The 27213-nt window shown below is 38.8% G+C and overlaps 1 protein-coding gene across 1 annotated transcript; it reads right to left on the reverse strand.

The window, feature by feature from the left end:
* Positions 1 to 1793: 1793 nt before the first annotated feature.
* Positions 1794 to 24704, reverse strand: DCAF17 (DDB1 and CUL4 associated factor 17). Its single transcript, XM_087709164.1, has 15 exons — positions 24501 to 24704; positions 22662 to 22888; positions 21268 to 21371; positions 19491 to 19575; positions 16032 to 16168; positions 13464 to 13542; positions 12656 to 12745; positions 12096 to 12203; positions 11380 to 11485; positions 8801 to 8943; positions 7745 to 7854; positions 6125 to 6209; positions 5593 to 5676; positions 3517 to 3672; positions 1794 to 2328 (listed from the first exon to the last, which is right to left on the reverse strand). The coding sequence occupies exons 1-15, from the start codon at positions 24505 to 24507 to the stop codon at positions 2203 to 2205; spliced, it is 1647 nt and encodes a 548-aa protein (XP_087565290.1). The 5' UTR covers positions 24508 to 24704; the 3' UTR covers positions 1794 to 2202.
* Between the last annotated feature and the right edge of the window lie 2509 nt (positions 24705 to 27213).

Here is a 27213-nt window from a genome sequence, read left to right on the forward strand (position 1 = left end):
TTGGGCACTATCTAACAAAAATGAAATTCAATGGTGAAAAAAGTAAGGTTCTACATTTAGACAAGAAAAACAAAATACACAGGTACAGTATATGTGGTACCTTGCTCAATAGTAGTAACTTTGAGAGGGATCTTGGAGTCCTAGTGTACAACCATTTAAATGTGAGCCAGCAGTTTGCAGCACCAGCTGCCAAAAAAGTAAACACAGTTCTAGGCTGCATAAACAGAGGGATAGAATCAAGATCACGTGAAGTGTTAATACCACTTTATAATGCCTTGGTAAGGCCACACTTGGAATACTGAATTCAGTTTTGGTTGCCACGATGTAAAAAAGATATTGAGACTCTAGAAAGAGTGCAGAGAAGAGCAACAAAGATGATTAGGGGACTGGAGGCTAAAGCATAAAGAATGGTTGCAGGAATTGGGTATGTCTAGTTTAATGAAAAGAAGGACTAGAGTGACATGATAGAAGTGTTCCAATATCTCAGGGGTTGCCACAAAGAAGGGGGAGTCAAGCTATTCTCCAAGGCACCTGAGGGTAGAACAAGAAGCAATGGATGGAAACTAATTAAGGAGAAAAGCAACTTAGAACTAAGGAGAAATTTCTGACAGTTAGAACAATTAATCAGTGGAACAATTGCCTCCAGAAGTTGTGAATGCTCCAAAACTGGATGTTTATAAGATGTTGGATAACCATTTGTCTGAAGTGGTGTAGGGTTTCCTGCCTAAGCAGGAGGTTGGACTAGAAGACCTCCAAAGTCCTTTCAAACTCTATTATTTTATTCTATTATACTATCAATAGAACACTGACAGTAATTGACCATAATTCTCAGCAACATCTTTCAAAAATGATTTTTTTCTTTTAAAAAGAAAGAAATTAAAAACCGCTAATTCCCAAAGCAGGATACCTGGGAATACACGTAATATTGGGGAAATAATGCAGCAGGAGAATGAGCAGCAGTGGTGGGTTTCAAAAATCGTTCAAACCTACTCTGTGGGTGTGGCCTCCTTTGTGGGAGTGGCTTGCCACCCATGTGACCGGATGGGAGTGGCTTGCTGCCCATGTGACCGGATATGAAAATGCTGATGACACTTGTCAGAACCACCTTAAATTACCTCACACATAGCACTGGCATGCATAAGAATATGATGTAAACTTGTTTTTTAAAAGGCATCTTTGGTTTGCGTTAAAACAACTTCAACAAACGCAACGTTCTGATTGCACCACAAACGCAGTAGTTATCCTTACCTTTCACAGAGGCACTGAGTTTTATAAATATGAGCATGAGAGTGTAGAATAATCATATCCAAGGACCAGTAGTGGGTTTCAAAAAAGTTTGGAACCTCTTCTGTAGGTGTGGCCTGCTTTCCGGGTCCACTGGTGGAACCTCTTCTAACCGGTTCGGTAGATTTGATGAACCGGTTCTACCGAATAGGTGCGAACTGGTAGGAACCCACTTCTGATGAGCAGCCTATTTCTTAACTCTTAATCACTCTTTCTGCATAACTGTAAAATAGTAACACACCCCAAGGCATTTAGTAGTGGACTGCTGCACACAGTATTATTTCCAAAGAGAATCCCATTTGACAATCTTCTTCAGATGACTGGCAAGTGATCAGTTATCTGCTGACAGAAGAACTAAGGTCAGCTCCCTCTCTGCCTGTTAGAAGAAATACAACCCTGTCAGTTAGTGTTTATACAATGTCTAGCTGTAGCAGGGCATAGATAACCATGATTAAGCCCCTACCGAACTGAAGAATATTCTTTGCTCCGTGTAGAGAATTTAAAAGTGATTTAAATTCCATTTTTTTTAATGACAGCAAAAATGTAGTTTGAATTTGCATTCTGCACAATTCTCCAACCAATATTAATACAAAAGAGCTGTATTTTAGAAAAAATTCAGTATATATACACATCTGTGGCAATTTACAATTTTGCTGTTTGAGTGTTTTTTAAAATAAATATTTAAAAGTAATTTATACTACAGTACATTTGATCTTATCCCAAAGGCTGAGAAGCAGTTAAAAAAGAATTACATTTATACAAAGAAGAATAGTTACTACTATTACATTGCATAAAAAGAGACTTGCACGTCTTCAAATACGGCCCACAACGAAGTCTCCAAATCAAGGTGAAATCTAAAAATATTCAGCATTCCCCCCCCCCCCTTTTCGACCAAGCACATCCTCTTCTTTTTCCTTTCTATACATAGTCATCTTTTGCAATATTGCAGGTCATCTGGTATACGTGACAGCTGAATTTCCTGTGGCGCTGTTGTTGTATGTGCAGCACTGTATGTCTATCAAAGTGAACTTCATGGTTGTCTATCTGCATTAGGAGAACAAAAACATAATTTACACTTCAAATGATAGCCTGAATGCTATACGACACATAAACGCTTTGTGGTGATAAAACATTTTTGTATGACATCACCTGCCAGATTATTGGTAAGTTACTGGATCTTCTAGGATAACATTCTTTCATTTTCATACATGTCTTTACAATAAAGGCTAGCCCTAACGGTCCAGGGGTTCCCAAACTTGGCAACTTTAAGACTTGTGGACTTCAACTCCCAGAATTCTCCAGCCAGCAGAGCAGAGCAGAGCCTAACCCTTTTCTTGACTCTTTTTTCATACTTTGCCTAAATAGTTCTTGTCATTCTGCATAATGCCTAGATAATATATATAATACCTAGGATACTGTATAGCACAGTGATGGCTAATGTCCACACCCATAATGCAATTTGTGTGCAATCCTCCCCCCCCCATACGACCCGCCCCCCTGCACATGCGACCCCACACCCTGTTTTGGGCCTAGCAGGCCTCCCTGAAGCCTCCTGGGACCAAAACCAGATTCGCCATCACGGGTATAGCATATTAAAATAACAGACATATGATACTTTGCCTAAAATCATCACCGATTCTGTACATTTCCTAGGCATTCTGTACAATGCCAGATTTTCACACATTGCCAATATCATACACACAAGAACTAGTATAATTGTAAGTCCATCTTTTGTCTGAATTTCAGCTGTGGACATATTTTTTTTTCCATGTTAAAGCTTTAAAAGCCTGCTTTGCTTTTTTCTTCAGACTGGGAACTTTTAAAAAATAAATAAATGCCATTTATGCATTTATCCAATTATCAAAAACACCTGTCCTTCAACTTTGTTTTTTTAAAAAGATGCTTAAAGCTTATTTTTAAATTGGAAAGGTTATTTGGAGGGAAGTGTGTGTATCTCACAGCTTCAAAGCAACCAGCCAATTTAAATCTACAAAACTCAGCTCTGGATAGAAATCAGATGGATCTAACAGGAATGTATGGTGTGTATTTCCAGATTGCTGCATTATTATCTTTCTATAACTCATTTACTTTAACTTGTCCCATTTCTTGGAAATGTTTATCTTTAGCATTTGAATGGCACATATAAATGGCTCGACAGTATCATGTCATTAGAGCTAAGTTACTGTAGTATGCTGACAGTAGGAACATTAGGAAAACCTACATTATACTTACCACATCCCAGGGTTCCACAAAAGGAAAACTCTTCAACCGAATACCTTGCTCGTTACAATGGAAATCAAGATGAGCTGCCCCATCAGCTCCTATCTGAGTAACAGCCACAACAGATAGCAAGTTCAGTTCATCTTCATAGTCGACAATTTTGAAGGTCTTTCCACACGTACACACACACACAAAAAAACATTTTTTTAAAAGCCAGCATTGGGCACATTAGTCACATTTTAAAGTATCTTCTATTTTCAATACAAATTTAAAACATAAAAAGAAGGAAATGTTCTCTACATTTTTAAGTGCTTGCTCTCATTCATCTGGTCATACTCTACATTTTCAATCCAGTTTACCTGAGATCTTTGGAAGGCTGCATTATTTCTATAGTGGACTTTAGTAACTCAAATTTCAGTTGCCTTACTGTAAACACTGTGTGTGTAGAAAGGTAAATGAGCGCAGGTAGGCTCCTCTCCATTTCAATGAACAAGGTTATACCCATCTGAACGTCTACTTGTACATTATCAAGTTTATTTAGTGAATTTGCATCCTGACATTCAGGAGTTCAACATGACATAGATACAAACCCTGTTTCTCTGAAAATAAGACCTCCCCGGATAATAAGCCCAATCGGGCTTTTGAGCGCATGTGCTAAAATAAGGCCTCCCCTGAAAATAAATCCTCCCCAAAAATATTGCAAAACAACAGCAGCCATGAAGTGACCACGCTCGCCACCTGTACCTCAAAAATAATAAGACTTCCCCAAAAATAATGCCAAGTGCTTATTTTGGGGGTCAAAAGAAAATAAGACACTATCTTATTTTTAGGGAAACACGGTAATTTCTTAATTTTTCCCTCACAACTACAATCTTGTGTCTGAAGCTACTTAGTGAGCTTCCAATGGTTAAGCGTGGGATAGATTGTAGGTTTCTCTCCTAATTCAACGTCACTTTAGTTCCCTTGCCTATATGTGTGATAACATTTACAACCCACTTAAGTAACAGATGGGCACAGAACCACTGACATCATCAGGATTTGATTTGTAATGTACGTTCCGTTGTAGCTTAAGAGATGGAGAGATGTTTTTGGGAAAAACAACACAGCAACTACCCAAATAAATACTGTACATAACTGTTAACAATGAAATTATCACACAGAGAACTCATATAGACATCGTTTTAAGATTTATTCTAAAATGGACTGCAAAATCTTTTGCATTTATGTCCCCCAATTAAATACAGGCAAGTATTTTAAACAACTTCCTTCTGTAAAATATAATTTAAGGCTGTAAAGCCAAAGAAAAGGTGTGCTTTAGGTAAAACCTGGGGTCTTGCTTCTCTCTGATCTCTTTTTAAATTTGGCAATTGAATATAAATGAATTACAGATTCTAAAAGCCTCAAACAGTTCTTACCATGTTTTCACCCACCCCCACCCCCAACTATATTCATTTCCATGGAAACAAGGCTGGAAATGGTTTCCAGAAGCTGAGGAATTAGAATTCTTGTGGCTGTGTCATCTCGGCTACAGTTCCTAATAGAAAGTGAAAAATGGTTTCCAAAAATACATTGCTAATGATGTAGGGACACATTGCTCAGCTCAGATCTCGACTGTTTTCTTTGCATTATTTATCATCTTTTTGTGACCTGCATGCTCTTCAACAGCATAGAATTCGTTTCCGGCACGACCTTGCGAGATTAAGTGGATAATCAACAACCAAAGTTAATTCCTCACATCTCTTTCCAGGATTCCTAAAGCAGCAACTCAGCTTAAATTTCTAGAACTTAACAGTCCTCACATTCTTTAAGTCCTATTAACACACTAATTCACAATAATTATTCAATAATAATTCACAGGGAGATTCCTCACAGATCAGAGGCCAACAATCAAGTGAAAATGCTTGCTTTATTTCTCTTTCTCTCCTGCAAAAGAGAGCAATCCCCAACATATTCCTGGAGCTATCAATTAAGAAATGATGGCATACAAACACAAACATTTTGTAGGCATGTGCAAACTTTACCCAGTCAATGTGGGTCATTGCTTTATTCAGGATCAAATGATTGCCAACTATCTAAAACTGAATTTACCTCTTGCTCAGGATCATCATCCAATAATTTAAAACGCTTCTTCACTATTCGGCCAGATGCTGTTACTGTTACAGAGTTGTTCACCTTTGTTATGAAAAATATGAAGACAAGAGAGGGGTTTTTGTGTTGTTTTGACACATGATCAACTAAGGAGAACACTAACTGAGCATTTGTTTTACCTCTATTTGAACACAGATTCTAACTTTAACTGAGATTTTTTTTTAAAAAAATCACCTTGCAGAAAATAGAAAATATAGCTGGAAGGGGATCCCCCCCCCATTTTTATGATATGTTACATCTCTTGAACAATTTATCCTTTAACAGGAGTTCAGTTAAAGGACAGGCATTACGGTTAGGAAGTTTTGGTTTGTGCTTAGCATGTTTTATGAATCCAGCCAACTGTCATATATTTGATAAACCATGATTATATATGTAATGTTTGGCTCAGGTCTGAGGAACAGAAACTCTCTCAATGAAATATATTAGTCTTAACGAATAATGGTTTCAACCAGTTTTCTTTTTATAATCTCACCTTATTTTCCCTGTTGGCTTCTATGATAAAATCCTCTGTGACTTCTTGCTGCTTGGTACTTTCAGTTTCCTTCAACTTCAGAACTCTGTAGAAATAAAAACCCCATGGGGATCAATCACATTCACAAGAATGGGGAAAGTACTTTCTCCCTAAATACCAATTTTACCGCTTTTTATTTCTTGTAGAAAATGAAGTTGTGGTTGTTTGATCAAACTACTGCACGATGGAGCCAAACGCTGCTTTTTCTTTTCTTTTTTGAAAGAGCTAGGTGCCTCTTCAGAGTAACATACATAATAGCATGCAGATAGTCCTTGACTTAAGGGAACATGGTAGCTCAGTGGTTAAGACACAGCTTGTTGATCAGAAGGTCGGCAGTTCAAATCCCTAGCGCTGCATAACAGGGTGAGCTCCCATTACTTGTCCAGCTTCTGCCATCCTAGCAGTTCAAAAGCAAGTAAAAATGCAAATAGAAAAATAAGAACATCTTTAGTGGGAAGGTAACTGCGTTCCGTGCGACTTCAGCTTTTAGTCATGCCGGCCACATTACCACAAAGATGTCTTTGGACAGTGCTGGCTTTTTGGCTTTGTAACGGAGCTGGAAATGACTAGAACACATGTGTGTGGGAACCTTTACCTTTAAGTCCTTGGCTTACAACCATTTGTTTAATGACCATTCAAAGTTACAATGGCACTGAAAAAAGAGACTACCATTTTTCATATGACCGTTGCTGGTCATTGGATCAAAATTTGGGTGTTTGGCCACTGGTTCATATTTACAATGGTTGCAATGTTCTGGGGTCACCTTTTGTGACCTTCTGACAAGTAAGGTCAAGGGCAAGCTAGATTCACTTAACAACTGTGTTACTAACTTAACAATTGCAGTGTTGCACTTAGCTGACAAGAAAGGTTTTAAAGAAAGGTTTAAATAAACTGTGACAAGAAAAGTTTTAAAATAGTGCAAAACTCAAGAACTGTCTTGCTTAGCAACATAAATTTTGGGCTCAATTGTGGTCATAAATGGAGGACGATTGAGCCCAAAATTTCTGTTGCCAAGCAAGAGAGTTGTTGAGTTTTGCCCTACTTTAAAACGTTTCTTGTCATAGTTTCGTTAAACCTTTCTTTAACATCTTTCTTGTCACAGTTAAGTCCAACGCTACAGTAGTTAAGAAACATTTCGGCCAAAGAGCAATTGTGAATAAGCCTCCTGGCTTGGGACCAAGTTATTTATGGGACTGTCTCTCTCCAGTGGCATCCATCTGTCCTGTTAGATCCAGTAGTATAGGTATGATCTGGTCCCATCCATGAGAGAGTGCTATCTGGAGGACCAAGAGATCTTTTCCTGTCAAGGCTCTCTTTCTCTGCAGCATCATAGCCTACAGACTTATCCTCTCCCCACTGGCCTTAAAAGACCTGATTATGTCATCTAAACAATCATATAAACCCTGGGTTAGCTTGCCCATTCCTTATTACCTGTGGCTCTCATTCACCTGTGCCCACCCCAACCCCACAGTGTGGCTCCTAACTTTTGCTGATCAGATATTCAATCTGAGCAGCCAATCCCACATAGAACTAGCAAGTTACTCTCATCCTGATGCAAAGTAATTTTCAGCAAACACTTACTTAATTAAATTTGGGCCCACGTGTAGCATCCTTCCTGAACTGTCAGGGTGGAAAGATATCCTGTCAGGTTCCAGCGAACAACATTTCATATCCTGTATGCCATTCTTTGCCTAAACCGACAGAATTTAGATTTAAATTTAAATCTAAACTAACATTTAAGTATTAAAGATTAAGCATTTAAATCTAAACTAACATTGAAAAGATCAAAAGCTGTGAGAAAATCTATCATCTGCACATCCCAACATTCTTAAAGAGGCTGTGGGAAATTAGGAATCTTGACACTTTTTCCCAGCCCAAACCCACAATTTCACCAATTTGTTATCAGCTCTTATTTAGACTTCTTTGGTGTTCCACTATGTTTAAAAAATATTTAGAATGTTTTGTTTGTCTCTGTTTCTGGAACTTGTTGTTCCCACTTTTAAAAAATGCACTGAGCTTTAAATTCCTTATTGGTTAGAATTAAGTATGGTGGATCCTTTTGCCATGGTCAGGGAGAGTGCTGCAAAGATCCGAAGAACTAAAATTGAAGTTAATGGAAAGCTATATTTCTATATGATTTATCTAAGGAGAGGGTAGGGACATCTGAAAATGCAGTTCTGAATTGGAATGAGATCAACTGACATTTAAATTCCCTCTTTAACATTAACATTCTACTCATGCTTTTCCAGGAATGTACTCAACTAAATTCAGTGCGACCTATTTCTGACTACATATGAATAAGTAAATAGATTCCAGATGGGGAGGGGAAAATGAAGATTAAGATCATAATTGTTAGCCTTGTTCGCTATGCTTTTGGATATAACCCCCCACCCCCAATGGGATATGGATTTCCAGAATCCTTTTCAGAATGAAATTCAAACAATCCTCAACTTGATCATATATTATTTTGTACATGCCCAACACTTCAATATTATTACAGTCCTTAACTTTCAATATTATGTTGCTACCTAAATAAAGCTGTTTCATAAAAGGCAATATCTAAGAAAAAAACATTAACATTTTGGTTCTATTATCATTCCTGAGGGAACCACATAATTCACAGCATTAGAATGTTACCAAAGTGTGGTCTTTTAAAGAACAAACATGGAAGATTCCTTCTTGACTTCTCTTGTTAGGTGTAATGATATAATGCCAAGGATATCCTCCAATCTGAAATGCGCTCTCGAGAGATGAGACTTCAAAAAGAAGATCTGGAGTGTCTGTGAAATAACTGAATATTAATAAATATATTCATAAGAACAGCATTATCATTTCACTTGTTTTTCTGCTTGTCAATCAAAATAAAACTCTCCTTTGAATTTGCACTAAGTGCAGAAAAATGCAGTTCTCGACTTTATAATGCAGTGATGATTACAAACCATGCAACTTTGCATTCAATTAGAAGAACTTCAAATGATTATCTGAGTAAGTTAATGAACAGCTCAAGGAATCAATTTCCTGTAAGTATTATAAAGAAATATTAAAAATTACACAGTAATAGAAACTTTAGCATTATTGGAAAAGCAGTTATGCTATCTGGTCATATGTCATTGGCGCCATTAAGTAAGTTAATTATTAATCAGATCTAAAATATTTTCAGCACTTCATTCTATTACTTCTACATTTTTGAGGGAAATCATGACAGCTAAACCGATAAAAACTGCTTAATATTCATATGAAGTCTATCTTCATTGATTTTAATTATTAAAAAATTAGATAACTGAGTCTGTGATCAAAAACATTAGTAATGTTTTGCCAAGTACAGAGCAAATATTTCCATTAATAATAAAAGTTCATATTTGAATGCAAAAATAATCCAGGCTAATAAAAATATAAAGTTAAGCAAAATCTTGATAGAATTCTTAATTTTACTGAAAACCCAACATCTTCAAGAAGTCTTGATCGGTGGTTGGATCAGCCTCACGGAATACCGCCAACCAGCTGTTCTAGGTGCTGAGATCACCACTGGCGTTCGTGGCTGCTGCCAGTCGCCCATATTCGTTCCGTAAGATGCACATACATTTCCACCCACTTTTGGAAAGAAAAAGTGTATCTTATGGAGCAAAAAAATATGGTATATTTGTAAGTGGGATTTCATGATTTCCTTTGTTTAGTTTAAATAATGGTTTGCTGAAGAAGCCACAATGGCCTGAGTCATGCAATCTGCTAAGCCATAAACCATACCTTAAAAAATACATTGTTGAGGGTGCACACGGTAAAACATATAATTTAATTCTTTAAAAAAATTGAATTAACACACATATAGAGCCACATAAAAACAATTTATTTTAATAACTACCCATGTGCATATATACATACATATGCTACATATGGAGACACATATGCTAAGCTAATTTTTTTTTAAACTGTCCTGCTAAAAACATAATGGAATATCAATAGCTTATAGAGGAGCATTATTGCGTAACAGAAATTAACTGTGGTCCTTCAGATACTGTTGTGGTACAACTCCTTTATATTTTGTTAAGCCAGTTACCACTGACAGGAACTGAGTTTAATATCATCTAGCGAGCTACATATGGCTTCTATTGCCTTATGCCTATCTAACTGCAAAAATATTCTCTTCAAGAGATGGATACATACTGATGGAGAAGAGAGTCTGGAAAACAGTGTTTTTTAAAACTACCTATATAGGCAGTTTGGGTTATTGCCATGCATTGGAGATGAGCCTCCCAATGAAAACAGTTCATAACAGAGAGTGCTGACTTAATTTGTCTCATGTATATGCCAGGACTTTGCCATATTTACTGGCTGCCACTAAATTTCTGAAACCACTTCAAAGTGTAGAATGAACTTACAAAGTCTAGAAACAGCCTCTCTTGGTGTGTCCCTACTCACCCCCACCCACCCAAGAACAGACGGATACAAAGAGGGGCATTTTTCAGATTGGTGTCCCATTTTTAGAGCACTTTCCCAAATAAATTCATTTGGCGCATTCTGTGGGGCATGGCAGGGGAAGATTACTGCAAAATCCCCATTTCCTCCTGATCAGCTGGGACTCGGGAGGCAGAGAAAAGATGGGGGCGGGGCCAGTCAGAGGTGGTATTTACCGGTTCTCTGAACTACTCAAAATTTCTGCTATTGGTTCTCCAGAACTGATAGAACCTGCTGAATACTACCTCTGATTTGGTGCCTTTGTTAAGTTCCTTTCAAACATGGTCCTAGTGGTTACATGTGTAAATGCGAATGCAGGGAGGATACAGAAGGGGGGGGGGTGCTTGGTGGGTATGTGAGTAAAGGGGGGAAGAAGAGCTTGGTGCATGTGAGGAAAGAAAGGGCAAGGAGAGAGACTTAACCAGAGCAACTTGGGACCTTCCCTGCTGGCTTCCCTATTGTGGGGCACCAGCAGAATACTGTATCACCTTAATATTTTAGTCAGTGTAACTTTTAAAAAATTGTATCACTTTTTAACACCACCACCTCACCTGCTGCAATGTTATTGTATTCACCTGCTTAGAAGTGATTGTCACTGAATTCAAAGAGCTAACTTTGTATAGGATTACACTGGGAAAGGCTAATATATAACAGTATATAAAAATACCATCAGATTATAAAACCAATTGGGAATGCTAGCATTTTTAAAAACAAAACCTAAAGCCAACCAGTTAGGCTGGTGAACAATAAGCCTTTATAAATACCTGTTATTTTAATGTTACATGGAATGCCAAAAGGATATTTTCCCACAATCCCAACGTTGCCATTCCAGCTGTATTCCTGTCCCAAATCCACTGGGTGTTCCATGAACTAAAAATAATATCACAGTTGGTTAATTTTATTGCACATAATATAATGTGCTTGTATACACATCTAAGAAAGGTCTATGTTGATTTATAACAAATGCTTGGTATCTTCTTTGTATGGAGTTACCTATATTTATTCCTGAATAATTGTGTTTATGAGATTGCAACCTCAAATTGTATTGTTGAATTATAGCCTTGTTTCTTAATTAAAATGGTCAAACGCTCTTCAATGGCACATTGCTGATTAAATTAAATGTATGTCCTCTACACTGCATTGGCTTGGAGCCAAGCATGTTCTTGTTAAAAATGCAAAATGTTGTCAAAACATCTAAATACACTAAAAAAAATCCAATGAAATGAAGCCATCTTTAAATATAATAAAAATAATAGAAACCAAAAAGAGGAAAAAGATAAAAAATAGGAGGTTTTTAAAAAAATCATCTTTTCTTTTCTTCAATTTGGATCCAAACATGCTTTTTGGTTAGTGCCTAGGTACATAGTAAATTGCCTCCCCATGCCCTCACTGGCAAAAGTTAAAATTCACTTAAAAATCTCATATAAGCTCATAGTGATACTTAAAAAAAAAATAAAGTATTGTAATTGTATGCTATTACCCGTTCAGAGATTGCCTGGAAGCTATACAATCTGACATAACCTGTGCTGTGCGTTACAATCAGCATTTCATGAGATACTGAAACATCTGCCATGCTATTTCCAAAGATCTGGTTTGAGGAATGGGAAAAAAATTGCATTAGTCAAGCGATCACTGGAGGATTCCAGCATCTGATCAACTCATAACAAAAGATGACCTAAAGAGTTGCCCATATGAGGATGTCAGTAGCTATTTTCTACCAAACCACACAACTGTCCATCTAGTTAAGGACCATCTGCTCTGTTGTTCAGTAGCTCTCAATTCCTTTCCATGCATTACACAGTCAATCCTAGGAGCCTTATCAGGAGGGATGCCTGGAACTGAACCTGGGGCTTTCTACATGGAGAGCATGTAAACCACCACTAAGCTATAGCCTCTCCTGGAAGCAAAATAATGATGGTACATTAATATTAAATTTAAATAAGCTATTGCTAATTGATTCAAGACAGTGGAAGGCTTAAAATACTGATCTACCTTCAGGTATTACTAGAGAGGAGAGCATCACTAAGACAATGAACTTACCTTTTTGTCAAGCTCCAGCATACCCACAAATGAAAGTGGCCAAACTTTGAATATAGCAAGAAAGTACAGTACAGATTGCTGGATGCCTGTCTGAGAAAACAGATGCAAGACATAGTGTAAAACTGATATCCATATATGTACATAAGAGCGGTGGTGGTGCAGTGGTTTGAATGCAGTACTGCACGCTACTTCTGCTGCCTGCCGGCTGCCTGCAATTTGGCAATTCAAATCTCACTAGGCTCAAGGTGGACTCAGCCTTCCATCCTTCTGAAGTGGGTAAAATGAGGACCCAGATTGTTGGGGGGAAAAGGCTGACTCTGTAAACCTCTTAGAGAGGGCTGCAAAAGCACTGTAAAATGGTATATAAGTCTAAGTGCTATTGCCATTGTTACATTTCCTACGTATTTTTCTATAATACTTATAAAACATGTGCACTTATCTGCTTTCCATCTTTCAAAATGACAAATTTACCTTCCCACTAAGTCTCCACTTATGGTATCCCTAAAAAGTCCAGGTATTAAAATTGGGGAAGGCTAGATTAAGGTGTGGCTCATGCTTGCAAGGTCTCAACTGTATCGTTAGAAACCTGCAACACAACGAAGCAGTAACCTGTATGATAACATCAAAAGAAATTTGTAAGGGGACTATGTACTTTAAAGATGCAGTTACCAAGAAAGTATGAAGAATCTATTCTGTTGCCTAATAATAATAATGACTGTGGCAAAAGAAAGCAACACACCTGTTTCTTTAAAATGTAATGGCAAGGTTTTTTTAGAGAGCAATCATAAACACTTCCATGTCAACATACCTGTCGTGCAGCTGCTGAGCGTTTTACTTGAGTTGACTTTATTGCCATGACCTCTTGAGGCATGTCCCAACTTAAGTACCTGTAAGAAATAAAGCGGAAAAATCATAAAAAATAGAATTAGAGGACATTTTTAGAAAGCCAACTGGGAATAAAATATTTTATTTAACTAAGAAACAACACAGCTTGATTTAACCAGGAGAGTTTTCTGCCCAAGAAAAGACACACTTGGAAATGTATCTTTGTTTGATTCAAAGCAGCTATTTCCTCCTGCAGTTTCAACTCTGCTATCAAATACACTGTGTTAAAAGTTTATATCTTAGTCATGAGTGTAAAACCTGTCATTATAGCCATTTGATTTCATTGAAAGGGACTCGTAAGTCAGTGTGGGTCAAAGTGCAGGCACACAAACTACCATAATAATAATAATTATCCATGTACTGAGTCCTTACCAAGAACCTGGGATGGGCAAATGTTGTTGTTCGACAGTGTTAAAGGTATTGCAGGACATCAGCTGTTCTGAGTAGGGCTGCTTTTGCAATTGTCCAATAGTGATTTTTGTCAATGTTGATGGTGTTCAAGTGATGCTCCATATCTTTTAATATCGCACTCAAGGAGCCTACAATGGGTTGCATTGATACTGTCTTTGCTTACTTTTGCCACAGTCCTTCTACCATTATCTTCTATTCTGTAGTCTAATAATAATAACGACTGTGGCAAAAGAAAGCAAAGATAGAATCAGTACCTGGAGTCAGCAGAAGAGAACAGAAAGAACTGGAGAAAAATCACAAAATACAAAGACCTGCAAATGGAAGTAGAACTAAATAACCCCCAGTCAATTGCAAAAGGCAGCTTTACTTGGAACAGCTTACATCCTGAGGCAACACTTTTAACATCAACAGACAACAGCACCAGCCTTTCCCAGGTCCTTGTGAAACAGGTGGGCAAAAATATCAGATCCAGTCTAAACATCTGGATGACTGTGCAACCAACCATAACAATAAAATGTATTTGTATAGCTCCTTTGTGACTTTAAATAGTTTACCATACAATAAATAACATAACAAATAAAGCACATGGCACTCGGGCAGGGGTGAAATTATTTTTTTTTACTACCGGCTCTGTGGGAGTGGCTTGGTGGGCATGTGTATTTTAAATTGTTGTTTTGTCTATTTGTCTATTTATCCCCTTCCCCTGTTATTGTAAGCCGCCCAGAGTCCTTCGGGAGTGGGCGGCATACAAGACCAATAAAATACAAAATACAATAAATACAATGGCAGGGGAAGGATACTGCAAAATCTCCATTCCCACCCCACTCCAAGGGAAGGATACAGCAAAATCCCATTCCCTCTCAACTTCAGCAGAAGGATACTGCAAAATCCCATTCCCTCTCCACTCCAGGGGAAGGATACAGCAAAATCCCATTCCCTTTCCACTCCAGGGGAAGGATACTGCAAAATCCCATTCCCTTTCTGCTCCAGGGGAAAGATACTGCAAAATCCCATTCCCTCTCCATTCCAGAGAAAGGATACTGCAAAATCCCATTCCCTCTCCACTCCTGGGGGAAGGCTATTGCAGAATCTCCATCCCCACCCCACTCTGGAGCCAGTCAGAGGTGGTATTTGCTGTGGTTCTCCGAACTGCTCAAATTTTCTGCTACTGGTTCGTTAGAACCTGCTGAATTTCACCTCTGCACTCGGGTAGTATCCAATCAATTATTCACCTAGCAGGAGAAGGGCTCTATCATATGTTCAGGGTCCCAGGCTCAGTCACAAAACTAAATTTTCTAGGTTTTACAGAAGGGTAACAGGGACAGGATTAATGTAATCTTAGGGGGATGATATTCCCCAAAAAGCAACAACAACAAAAACAAAGACAGTATGGCAGAAAAAGCCCTCTTTCTGGAGCACTAAGCCGACAGCTCGCAAAGCACATCTTTTCTGCCAGATCGAGTAGGAAAGGTAGAGACAATTGGGAAGACACATGTCTATAACCAGGCGTGAAATGCTATCAGTTCGGGCTGCTTCCCCAGAACCAGTAGTAAAAAAATGCTTTAAAAAGTAAAAAACGTTCCGACAATCAGCTGTGCCTGATTGCCTGTGAGGTTCCTGCTTGTTGCAGGGGGCATTTGGTGTGAAGTCCAGCTGCTTTTACATTGGGTGTGAGTCAGTTGTGCAGTTTGTGTGTTATTTTTGTGTAAAGTGTGATAGTTTGTTTTTGAGCTCTTTGTGAGGTTCCTGTTTGTTGCAGGGGCCATTTGGTGTGAAGTCCAGCTGCTTTTATATTATGTGTGAGTCAGCTGTGCAGCCATGCCCACCCCGGTCACATGACCACCAAGCATACCCACCAAGCCACACCCACAGAAGCGGTAGGGAAAATTGTTGAATTTCGCCACTGCCTATAACTAACCTGAAGAAATCTAGGAATAAGTCTAATGAGTACAATGGGTTGCACTCTTTAGGGTTACATTTTAAAGCACTGAAACTAGACCAGGTTGCTTTCCAGAAACATGAAGAGTTCCATTCCTTTTAACAAACCAATACAGCGTTATATCAAGCATACCTTGATTACCTGAATTTGCAGTGGGAAGAAAGATACACCTTTTCAAGTATCTCTCCTGTATTTGCAGACAGACGGAAAAGCCAGTTGTGAGCGGTCACAGCTGCCCAAGAAGGCTTGTAGTCTGAAGGCCTGGGCAACATTTCCCCCTGCATTAAAAAGGACTTTTATCTCCAGAAAATTCAGAGAAAGATCACCTGTCATGCTACACCACAGCTCTCTAAGGTACAGTTTGCTGAATAAACTACAATTGGCTGCCTTCGTGTACAGAAAGTCCTTGACGTATGACCAGAGATGGGATCAGAAATGTCCATTGTGAAGCAAGATGGTTGATAGACAAGTTGTGCCCAATTTTACAACCTTTTCTTGGTCACAGTTGTTAAGCGAATCATTGCTGTCTTTAGGTGAAACTTGCAATTGTTAATTGCGTCTGGCTTCCCCCATTGAATTTTACTTGTCGGAACGGTGGGTTGGGAAGGCTGCAAATGACAATAATATTGATCTGGGTTGCCGCAAACATTGTAAGCCCAGGCCGGTAGCCAATTGCTCCAATTCTGATCATGTTACCACGAGCATGGTGTGATAGTAGTAAGAGCGAGACCGACTGTAAGTCACTTTCTTAGTGCTGTTTTAACTTCAAACAGTTGCTAAACAAATTGTTGCAAGTCAAGGATTACCTGTAAAGCCAGTTGGGGGAATGCCTTTTACAGGCAGTCCTCGACTTTTACAACAGTTCATTTAGTGACTGTTCAAAGTTACAACAGCATTGAAAAACCGTTTTCCACATTGACGACCGTTGCAGCATCTCCGTAGTCACGTGATCAAAATTCAGATGCTTGGCAACTGACTCACATTTATGATGGTTGCGGTGTCCTGGGGTAATGTGATCCCCTTTTGTGACCTTCTATCAAGGAAAGTCAATGTGGAAGCCAGATTCATTTAACAGCCATGTTGCTAACTTAAAGACTACACTGATTCACTTAACAACTGGGGCATGGAAAGTCATAAAATGGGGTAAAATTCACTTAATAAGTTTCCCTTAGCAACAAAAATATTGGGCTCAATTGTGACTGTACGTTGAGGACTACCTGTACTTCTATAGGCCTTCATTTTTATAGAGATGTCACTGATTGTTTACCACCCTGTGCAAAAGTCGTCCAGATACATTCACCAAAGCAGGCAAGGACAATCTTTTGGCCCTCCACATGTTGTGGAATGCTTCAGCTAGCACAGGCAATAGCGAGTGACTTATATTTCAAAATATCCTGAAGGACTCATTCCTTAAGTTATTTTCATTTAAATAGTTTAACATGTTGCTTAAATGTTCTTAAAGGAAAAATCCATACAAACTTCCATATTATTAACAACCCCATTAATACAATTTATAATTTTAAACTGTAATAGAATAGAATAAAATAACAGAGTTGGCGAGACCTTGGAGGTCTTCTAGTCCAACCCCCTGCTTAGGCAGGAAACCCTACACCACTTCAGACAAATGGCTATCCAACATCTTAAAAACTTCCAGTATTGGAGCATTCATAACTTCTGGAGTCAAGTTGTTCCATTGATTAACTGTTCTAACTGTCAGAAAATGTCTCCTTAGTTCTAGGTTGCTTCTCTCCTTGATTAGTTTCCACCCATTGCTTCATGTCCTACCCTCAGGTCCCTTGGAGAATAGTTTGACTCCCTCTTCTTTGTGGCAGCCCCTGAGACATTGGAACACTGCTATCATGTCTTCCCTAGTTCTTCTTTTTTATTATTAAACCCTGATGTACAAAGTATTTATCATTCCTTCCAGTATGTTGACAAAAAGCCCACTCAAAAACAGGTACTGTATCTTCTAATCCAAAACTCTAAATCCAGAATAACTCTACCTTCTGCTCTTCCTTGCTATCAGGGACATAATAAGTGCTAGAGTCAGGTGAAGTAACTAGCTTGGGGCCAGTGGTGGGTTGCAGGCAGTATGCCCCAGTATGGGCGTACTAGTGCCTGCCGGAAGCACTCCAGTACGGTGCTCCGGAGGGCTCACCTGCCCACCCCAGCTCCTTACCTGTATTTGAGCTCTTTGGTGCCTCCGTGCATGTGCATGGAGCGTATGGCGCATGCGTGAGGCTCCGCCGAGCAGCTGGAGTGTCGTGGAGGCATTGCGGAGGCGTCGTGGATGTAAGAATGCACGTGCGTGCTGTGTGCATTGTGCGCATGCATGTGGGGGACACCGGGCCCCGTTGCACTGTACCGGTTGCACCAGGATCCGTAACCCACCCCTGCTTGGGGCCCATAGTTCCTGCAGGGCTTCCCAATCCTTGTCCCACACATTCAGTAAATCTAGTTATACAGGCAAGAACCCTATAGAAGTCACGAACAAATAGTGTAGAATTTAGTACCAAGAATTTGGGAGGTGTTGTAGCTGCTCCAGATTGCCAGGAAGTGGGGTAAGTAAGGCCTAGACCAGAGACCAGAAGCAGAGCCTTTGGTGATTCTGGTGGCTTCTCCAATACTTGCTTTAGCCACTCCCTTCACTCCCTCTTGGGGCCAGGTCCATTATCGCAATGGCAGTAGGGAATAATCTGTGATTCTCCTCCTCCATTCTTCCCACCTGTCCTTGCTGCAGCAATGGGGCAACGGGGGAGAGGAGGGGACTGGCTCCCCCACATTCTCTCAACAAACTGGGTCGATCCTTTATTATATGCAGTTTACTACCCGAAGCACTATCAAACCGTAATGCTTAATATAATAATCAGATTTCAAACATGGAGATCTAAGGTTGTATGAATCACAAAAGATTTTGAATTGCACTTTGTCAAAAGTATTGACATCTTCTTGTAATTTATATATATTCCGACCAGTGGTGGGTTGCCAATTTTTTTACTACCAGTTCAAGTGCTCACGCTCGTGTGACACTTCTGTACATGCGCAGAAGCATCCAAGCAGGATGGGAGAACGTCCTGCCGCCGCTACGAGTTTGCCCAATCCGGGTCGAACCAGGAGCATCCCACCTCTGATTCCGAGAGCAAAACAGAATAGTAAAAAAATACTTTAGCCTCTTCTAAACTCTTGAGTTATGTAACTGTTTTGTCCAACCATGTTCCTGAAAATTATCTATCATCTATCTATCTATCATCCATCTATCATCTATCTATCTATCATCTATCTATCATCTATCTATCTATCTATCTATCTATCTATCTATCTATCTATCTATCTATCTATCTATCTATCTATCTATCTATCTATTCTATCGTCTTTCACATAGCGCATATTTGACCCCAACTAACAGCAAGTACATGTAACAGGGAGAACCCAAACTTGATATTAAAATGCTACTTTCATTCATTAAATGATGCTTCTGAGAATTCACTGAATTTGTTGTGCTTGTAACTAAGATAAAGGAAGGGAGCATATTTTGGCTATGACACAAGGGTATCAACTACTTGTCATACTCAGCAGAGCTATTTAAAAAAAAAATCTTACCATCGGGCATTCCAAAAATAAAGCATCTTCTATTTTTTCTGAGGTAGGACATCTTGGCATTTGATAAATCGTTCTTGGTATAATGCTGACAGAGACAAAAGGAGGAGGAAATTAAAATATATCCCTTTCTATTATTCAAACAGTCCTGCTTATTTACTAAGAACATAAGCACACTGTTAGAATAGGCAACAATCCTATCTTGGCTAACATGCTGTATCACATAAGATGGGTTGTTGTGTGGTTGCACGGGTTCGGGCGAACCCTTAGCTTTGATCACAGTCTGGGCCTGCCCACCCACCCTTGTGCTAAGCTATCCATTTATAACTAACTTTCTGGCTGGTTCCCTTCACCCTTGCTGCCCACCCGAGTTTTGCTCCGCCCCTGCTTTACTCACCGGAGCTGCCTGAATTGATCACCTGATTCTTTGAAGCTCCGTTTCACTCTCAAAGGGGCGCATGCAAGCAAAGCTAGCGCGCACACCCTCACAACCAGCAAACCCTCACCCTCACAACCAGCAAACCGCTTGTGAAGTGCAGCCCATCTCTGATTAAGGTTTATATGGGCATAACAACATGCTAAACCAAACTAAATAAGTCCCATTGTGAAGTAGCAAACTGTGAGAAGGAGCCATGGTGCCCAAGCAGATTCATCCAGAAAACTCAGTCTGCAAATGAGCACTTAATCTCTCATTTTAGCATCACAGCAATTGGTATTTGGGAATTCTGAAACAAGGATATAGCCCGATATTCCTTTCCCAAATATGACTAACTGCCCTTTAAAGCAATCTACGTTGGAAGTTACCATGACATCTGATGGGGATGAGTTCCGCGACTGAACTATTTCTTCTAAATTGTTACCAAATCTTCATAACAGCCAGCATTCAGGATCTTTACCCTGCCACTCTGTGATACTAATATTCAACTTTATCACAGGACTGCAATTAGTTCAGTTCTACTTTCTCATGTCTCTCCATCACTGCTCACGGCCACTTTGAACAAAAAGTCCCTGGTCATGTGCTACCTGATTTGGCATTTACCAGAGACAAATACCAGGCTATTAATGTGTTACTTTTTTATTTAACGTAATATGCCACTAGCTATTGAGGCCTTTTGGCAATTTATAATAAAACATAATGCCCAAGATAAAACTAAAAAAGTTAAAAACATGGCTCCCTGTCAGATAAATGCTTCAGGGCAAAGTGCCAGGATCGTAGACAGGGCAGGAAAGAGGAGTCCATGGGAAGGGAGAGGGAAGGGACGATAGGCAAGGGAGTAGGGCAGTGATTCCCAAACTTGGCAACTTTAAGACTTGTGGAGAATTCTGGGAGTTGAAGTCCACAAGTCTTAAAGTTGCCAAGTTTGGGAACCACTGGAGTAGGGGAAAGAAAGGCCCTCTCAGTGGCTTCCTATCAGACAAACGCTTTGACATCTATAAATACCTGAGCAACGCCGGGTTATCAGCTAGTTTATAATAAAACATAATGCCCAAGCTAAAGCTAAAAAATTAAAAACAAAGATCTGTAATCCTAGACATGAGTCATATCAAATAAACAGAACCTTTCCAAGTAGGTAAGTCAGGCTTTAGCTCTATATAGAATTGCCACCTCGCCCAATTTTAACCCAAAAACTACATCTCTGTGAATATCTAGATATTATTAATATTGTACTGTTTGAATTTTATCATCTGAAGTTAATAAAATTACTCAGAAAATGATAAAATATCTCTTTATAATACTTTCTAAAAAGAAACGGAGAAGGTTTTTAAAGATAATAATTACCAGCTCACACAATGCCGGTAATTATCAAGATAAATTTTTCCACTGTGATAAGAAATTGGAGATAAAGAATGTATAGTCCAAACATTCTTGAATGTTGTTGTTTCCTGAAATAAACAATAACGAGTTATAAAAAAAATGGGCTTAAAATACTTATTTAAACTATTCATGACAGTTACCTTCATAGTAACTTGCTGCAAAAGGTTATCATTTTTAGTACCATGTCATAATTGTCGTAGGTGTTTACCTGTCACAATAGATATTTCTGTAAAACCAGCTATTTATAAACATAGAACTTATTTGAATGATAAAAGTAGCTGGGTGACTTTGGGCCAATCATTCTCTCTCAGCTCTAGGAAGGAAGGAAATGGCAACCAGTTCCAAATTCTTGCCAAGAAAACTGTGGGGTATTGACCAGAGAGTCGCCAGGATTCAAGATTGACTTGAAGGCATTCTCCCCCAGAAAGAAATCTTGACTTTTTAAAAAAATCACTTGATATTTGAAGAAGAAATGCCTTAAATTTATTTATTTATATTGATTTATAAATTAAAACAAAGTTTAGCGTGCACTCTATTACATTTTTAAAACAATTATATACCATATATTTCTCTTTCTTCATTTCTCCATAGATACAAGTAGTATTCCAATTAAACACTGAGGTGTATTAAAGCACATCTTAATTATGGCAAAAATAAACTAGCAACTAAGAAAATCATTTCCACATCACATCAAAGATGGAATATAATATACCTATTTTCCAACTTCAAATATAAAGTGCAACTATACAATCTTTAATTGATTTTGCAATTTCTTTGAGCCTGTTTATGCTATAACCATATTTCATATAAATAATGTATCTAATAATGTAAGCAATAGTATGGTACCTTTACTCATAGCGGTATATAACATTAGCTTCAGTCCTATGCATGATTAAGTAGAAGTAACTAGATTGACCAAAGTAGGGTTCATTTCTAAATAAAGATGTATTGTATAGGACTGAACTACAGAAGCTTTGAAAAACTCCAGAAGCGTCAATAAAGCTGCCATCTATACAAGCCTACCGGAAAATAAATCTCATCTAATTCTACAAGGTTTATTTCTAAGTAGCTATATATAGGAATGCACTGAGAGAGATTTGTTTGGAATTTTTAGTACCAGGTAACTCTGTAGTCTTGATTGCATTAATAATCACTGAAAAAAATATTTCCTTTAGAATCACTTCATGCTTCTATTTTTAGTAAACATACAAGTATAGGAAATAGCATTAAACCCATGCTTAATCTCAAAAGTATGATCTACATATGAAATTCATTCTAGGTTTCTATGCAGAAGTTGTCAATAAACCTGGTATAGATTGGGCTATAAGATGTACTGCAAGAATTCCCATAGCTGTTACCTGGCATATTAGGTTCCTCAAGAGACCCATGTTTTTCCTATAAACAGTTCCAGCATCTTTGGTATAAAATCCCTGTGATCTTCTAGTTAGTCGATGGCAGATATTGTGAATATCAAATGCAACAGTAGAAGTGTTTTTTGCTGGGGCAGATGAAGATGAACCCGAAAACATTTTGATAAGAATTCCAATTTCTGGTTTGGATAGTTTATTCAGAAAACAGTAGCCATCTAAATAGAAGAGAATACAGATTGCTTTCAGTTTCCTCCCACTGGAAATCATTACTTTCCGAGACATACATTCTTGTATAATTTAGAATTCCAGTTTGACGTTGCAGCTTTATGTTTGTTTAGAAAAATGTCCCAGGTAAATTTTAATGGGTCTTTCTGAGTAGTTTTGCATTATAGGTAGTCTTCGACCAGGGGTGGGTTCCTGCCAGTTCTAACCTCTTCTATAGAAGAGGTTCTACAAATCTACCCTGCCGTTTAGAACTGATTCCAGCTCCCTGCCCCCGCCTGTCCGCACATCATCAAGATGAAGAGTGAGAGGAGGAATTCTGGGAGTTGAAGTCCACAAGTCTTAAAGCTGTCAAGTTTGAACACCCCTGGTTTTTTTTTCTAAAGGGTTAGGGGTGCAAGAGTCTTGTAACTTGACAGCTTTAAGACTTGCATGCTTCAAATGCCAGAGTTTCTGAGCCAACATTTTGGTTGCTAAGCAAGAGCATTGTTAAGTGAGTTTCACCATATTTCCCAAGCTGGCCACGCCCACCCAGTCACATGACTGCCAAGCCACTCCCACCCGGTCACATGGCTGGCAAGCCACTCCCACCTGGTCACATGGCCGGCAAGCCACTCCCACAAAGCAGGCCACACCTACAGAAGAGGTTCTAAAAATTTTGAAACCCACCACTGTCTTCGACGTACAGTAGTTTGTTTAGTGATTGTTCAAAGTTCAATAGTACTGAAAAAATGACTTAGGACCTTTGCAGCATCCCCGTGACCACATGATCAAAATTCAGATGCTTGGTAGCTGACTCATATTTATGACAGTTGCAGTGTCCTGGGGTCATGTAATCACCTTTTGAGACCTTCTGACAAGCAAAGTCAATGGGGGAGCCAGATTCACTTAACAATTACAATGATTCACTTAACGACTATGGCAAGAAACGTTATAAAATGGGGTAAAAGTACCTTAAATGTCTCATTTAGCAACAGAAATTTTGGGCTCAATTGTGGTTGTAACTCAAGGACTACGTGTACTATCCTGAGTATGAGAGATGCGATTATTTCCAGAGTTATCCTCAACAAGTAGTTTGGGCAAGATTTGGCCTTCAACATGGACATCTAGTTGAAAAATATGAGAATTGGAAGGCTGGGGAATTTGAATAGAATTTGAAGTCCAATTTATATTTGGACAGCAGCAGATAAGAAAAGGCCAAATATTCATGTTTCTGGCGCCAGACTTCACATCTGAAGCATTAACGCAAATTATATTATTACAGTTGGCAAGCCTCTTAAGCATCATCTACTTATAATTCTCAAACACTCGTGAATTTCTACCTAGAAACTCTTCTCTCACCTTAACTTTATATTTAAGTCACGGAAGCACTTAATTTTGTAATCCTTTGAACAGAATATATCTTTAAAACCCTGCTGTATTCTTAAAGACGCCGTCCTCACTGATAAGTGCGGAGTAAAAAAAAAATCCTAAATGCAGAGTACATCGGAGGCTCCCTTCCACCTAACTTTAGGCTGCGTTACTGACTCTGCATTGCTGCCTATTTGTAAAACGGAACACGGTGTCGCCAGAAGGCTTACTCGGGGACACATTTTTCTGAATTACCTGCCATGCAGAGTAAATGAAAAGTGGGTTTGGAGGGGGTGGAATGCCTAAAATCCCACTTAGCAGAACAATATATACAAAACAACCGATGTATTTCTCCCCCTCCGCTTAACCTCCGATACCAATACTAAATCCTCCAAAATTGCCGCAATTAAAAGGCCGGGATGGCTTTCCCACTCCCCGCCCTGCTCCCACGTTTTTCCTCCGCCGCTCTGTATTGTCGACCCGGAACAACGATGCCCTATCTCACCATCTCAGCGCGGGCGGCCTCGTTGTCTAGCATGCCTACAATCCCCAAAATGCACCGCTTCCTTCTTACGTAACTCCCCCCCCCGTCGCGCGTCACGTAGCATTGCCCTCCGCGTCGGGGGGCGGGATAGAAAACGTGACGATGTTGTGGTGCTTTGTAATAGTCAGCAGGAGGAGCCTTTTAAGGCATCATGCACGTGCCGCGCTTTCATTTGCTGTACATTTTCTTTTAGCCATTATCCGGAATTTGGTTCGGTATTATTAAAGATAGCGATGGGATTAGAGGAGGTCCTCGTCTCTAGGCCAGCAGCAGCTTTACCACTATAGCGTATCAATTTAATGTTAGTTCTAATGGACAATAATAATCTATTAAACCTGTATGTCTTCTGATTTGCCAAAGGCCTGGGTGAAGAATGTGGTCTTCGCAGGCACCATGCACGTGCCGCGCTTTCATTTGCTGTACATTTTCTTTTAGCCATTATCCGGAATTTGGTTCGGTATTATTAAAGATAGCGATGGGATTAGAGGAGACGCCCGAATAAGATTTATCCGAAACGTACTATGGATTGCAGAGGGCAATTCCCTTTTGAAAAGGATGCTCCGTTTCCCCACCTTCAAAATCACTCCCCCCCCCCCCGAATTTAATCATTTGAAATTAAATGCAGAAAGAAAGTGGCAGTGGGAAAAGATCCGAACAGTATCTACATTTGTTTCTACCAAAATTGCTATTGATACCTGTGGAGCATAATAAGATTGCTGCTTCTTTAAGAGTAAGAGATTTGAATCCATTGGGCTTTTATTTGGGTAATATAATGCATAAGAATCTGGTTATTTCAAGTTCTTGAGAAAGCGACATGTATTCATTCCTACAAGAGTCAATATTTCAAATTGAAATATTCCTCTTGCCTGAGGCGAGGAATTGCCTTTGGGCTGCAGGATTACCAAACTACAAATTAGAAAGCTAGCTTTTGGCATGTTGTGTAGGTCTGTAGTCTTTATTGTAATCCAGTGCATTGTACATTTCATAAGGTGGTTAAATTTACCATGAATAAATAATAGGGTATGTGTTGAAAGATCTGAAAGGCCAGTTTAGGGAACAGATCCTCATTGAGAAAATCTTACCTGTGATGGTTAAGAATCAACATTGACTTGATAGACACAGCAATTTTTTTTTTAAAGTATGAATATATATAGTCATTAGTGGCATAGTGTAATTCAAGAATGGGCCACAGGAGTATCTGCAGACACTTCCTTTGATGTCTACAAACTTGTCTCTGCTGATTTAAAAAAATAAAATGTTGATGAAATGCCACAAAGCATAAACATACCCCCTTTCCTTTATTTTCATGAATATTTCTGGAGTCGATAACAGCACATAACCACCATTTTTAATTTTCTACCCTTTTACTTAGAAAAAGACAAACTCTGGTAGAGAGTATCATGAGAGAAAATACTTAGGAGCAAGGTACTCCTGGTACATTGTGTTTAGCTCTTTGATTGTATCTGCAATGTATTTGCCGTGTTCCAGATACTATATGTCTACTACCCCTCAAAATTGCCTCTATTATTTGTTGCATTATAATGCAGCTTTATGCCCCAGGTTTTCTTTTGTTGGCCAGCCTGACTTTTAACATGTATTAATTTTGTTGACTGTGCTGCTGTGTATTTGAATTTGCTCTTGTTTATAATTGCTGCCATGTTTTTGTTTAGTTTAACCACCAAAAAGCTGTTAAGGTAGAAAATAACTTTGTATAGTTTCTCAAGTCTTTATTTGAGAGTAAATCCTATATTGATAAATAGGTGTATCTGATTAAAATATAAGTTTGGAAAAGTGAAGCTCTTAAGGATGAGGAACAGTTCCAAATAATGAAGAGTATATATACCACATGCACTCAGATAAACTCATACACCTTTACTGTTTCCTGTGTTTTCCCCCTCACCACCAGATTTCCCATTTAGATCTTATGTTTTCTTAAAAATTGTACAATTGAGTGATCAAGATGTGAGAAGAATAATTTGGGGTTCCAACTTGAGCTGGGGCTCTGCAAAAATAAATAAAAATGAGATCCAGACAGCTGTGAGGAAAGAAAAAATATTATTCCTAAAAGCAAAATCGTTTGCTTTTAGGGACAGGCTGCAGAGAAATGAGGTACAGTAGCAGATTTTTATAGGGGGAGCTTGTCCAGGATTAAGTTTGTACATGTTGATTCTAGGATTCTCCTTTGGTATGTGGATCAGGTCTGGGTAACTTGGGAGTTTGAGGAAGTTTGCTAATTTTAGTTGATTGACTTAGTTTCAGCTTGATTGTCAAGCAATCAGCAGAAACACTGATTCTCAGAATCATTGTGGATTCTGTTAATATTTTAAGGGAAGATGGAAACAGTATAAAGAATAAAATATATTTGGATATGAAAGTTCTCACAAAAATAAGGGTTTTTTTGTTATTGTTAAATTAACAACTTAT

This window comes from Thamnophis sirtalis, unplaced genomic scaffold (genome assembly GCF_051295495.1).
Source record: "Thamnophis sirtalis isolate CommonGarterSnake01/CBP01778 unplaced genomic scaffold, rThaSir2_p1.2 scaffold_1, whole genome shotgun sequence".
NCBI lineage: Eukaryota > Metazoa > Chordata > Lepidosauria > Squamata > Natricidae > Thamnophis > Thamnophis sirtalis.

Excerpts from the sequence above, each read along its gene's own strand:
- DCAF17 (XM_087709164.1), bottom strand. Across the intron at positions 12,204-12,655 it reads TGCTGGAGCTTGACAAAAAG|ATCTTTGGAAATAGCATGGC; the intron begins GTAAGTTCATTG and ends TCCTCAAACCAG. Across the intron at positions 3,673-5,592 it reads ATGATGATCCTGAGCAAGAG|ACCTTCAAAATTGTCGACTA; the intron begins GTAAATTCAGTT and ends ACGTGTGGAAAG.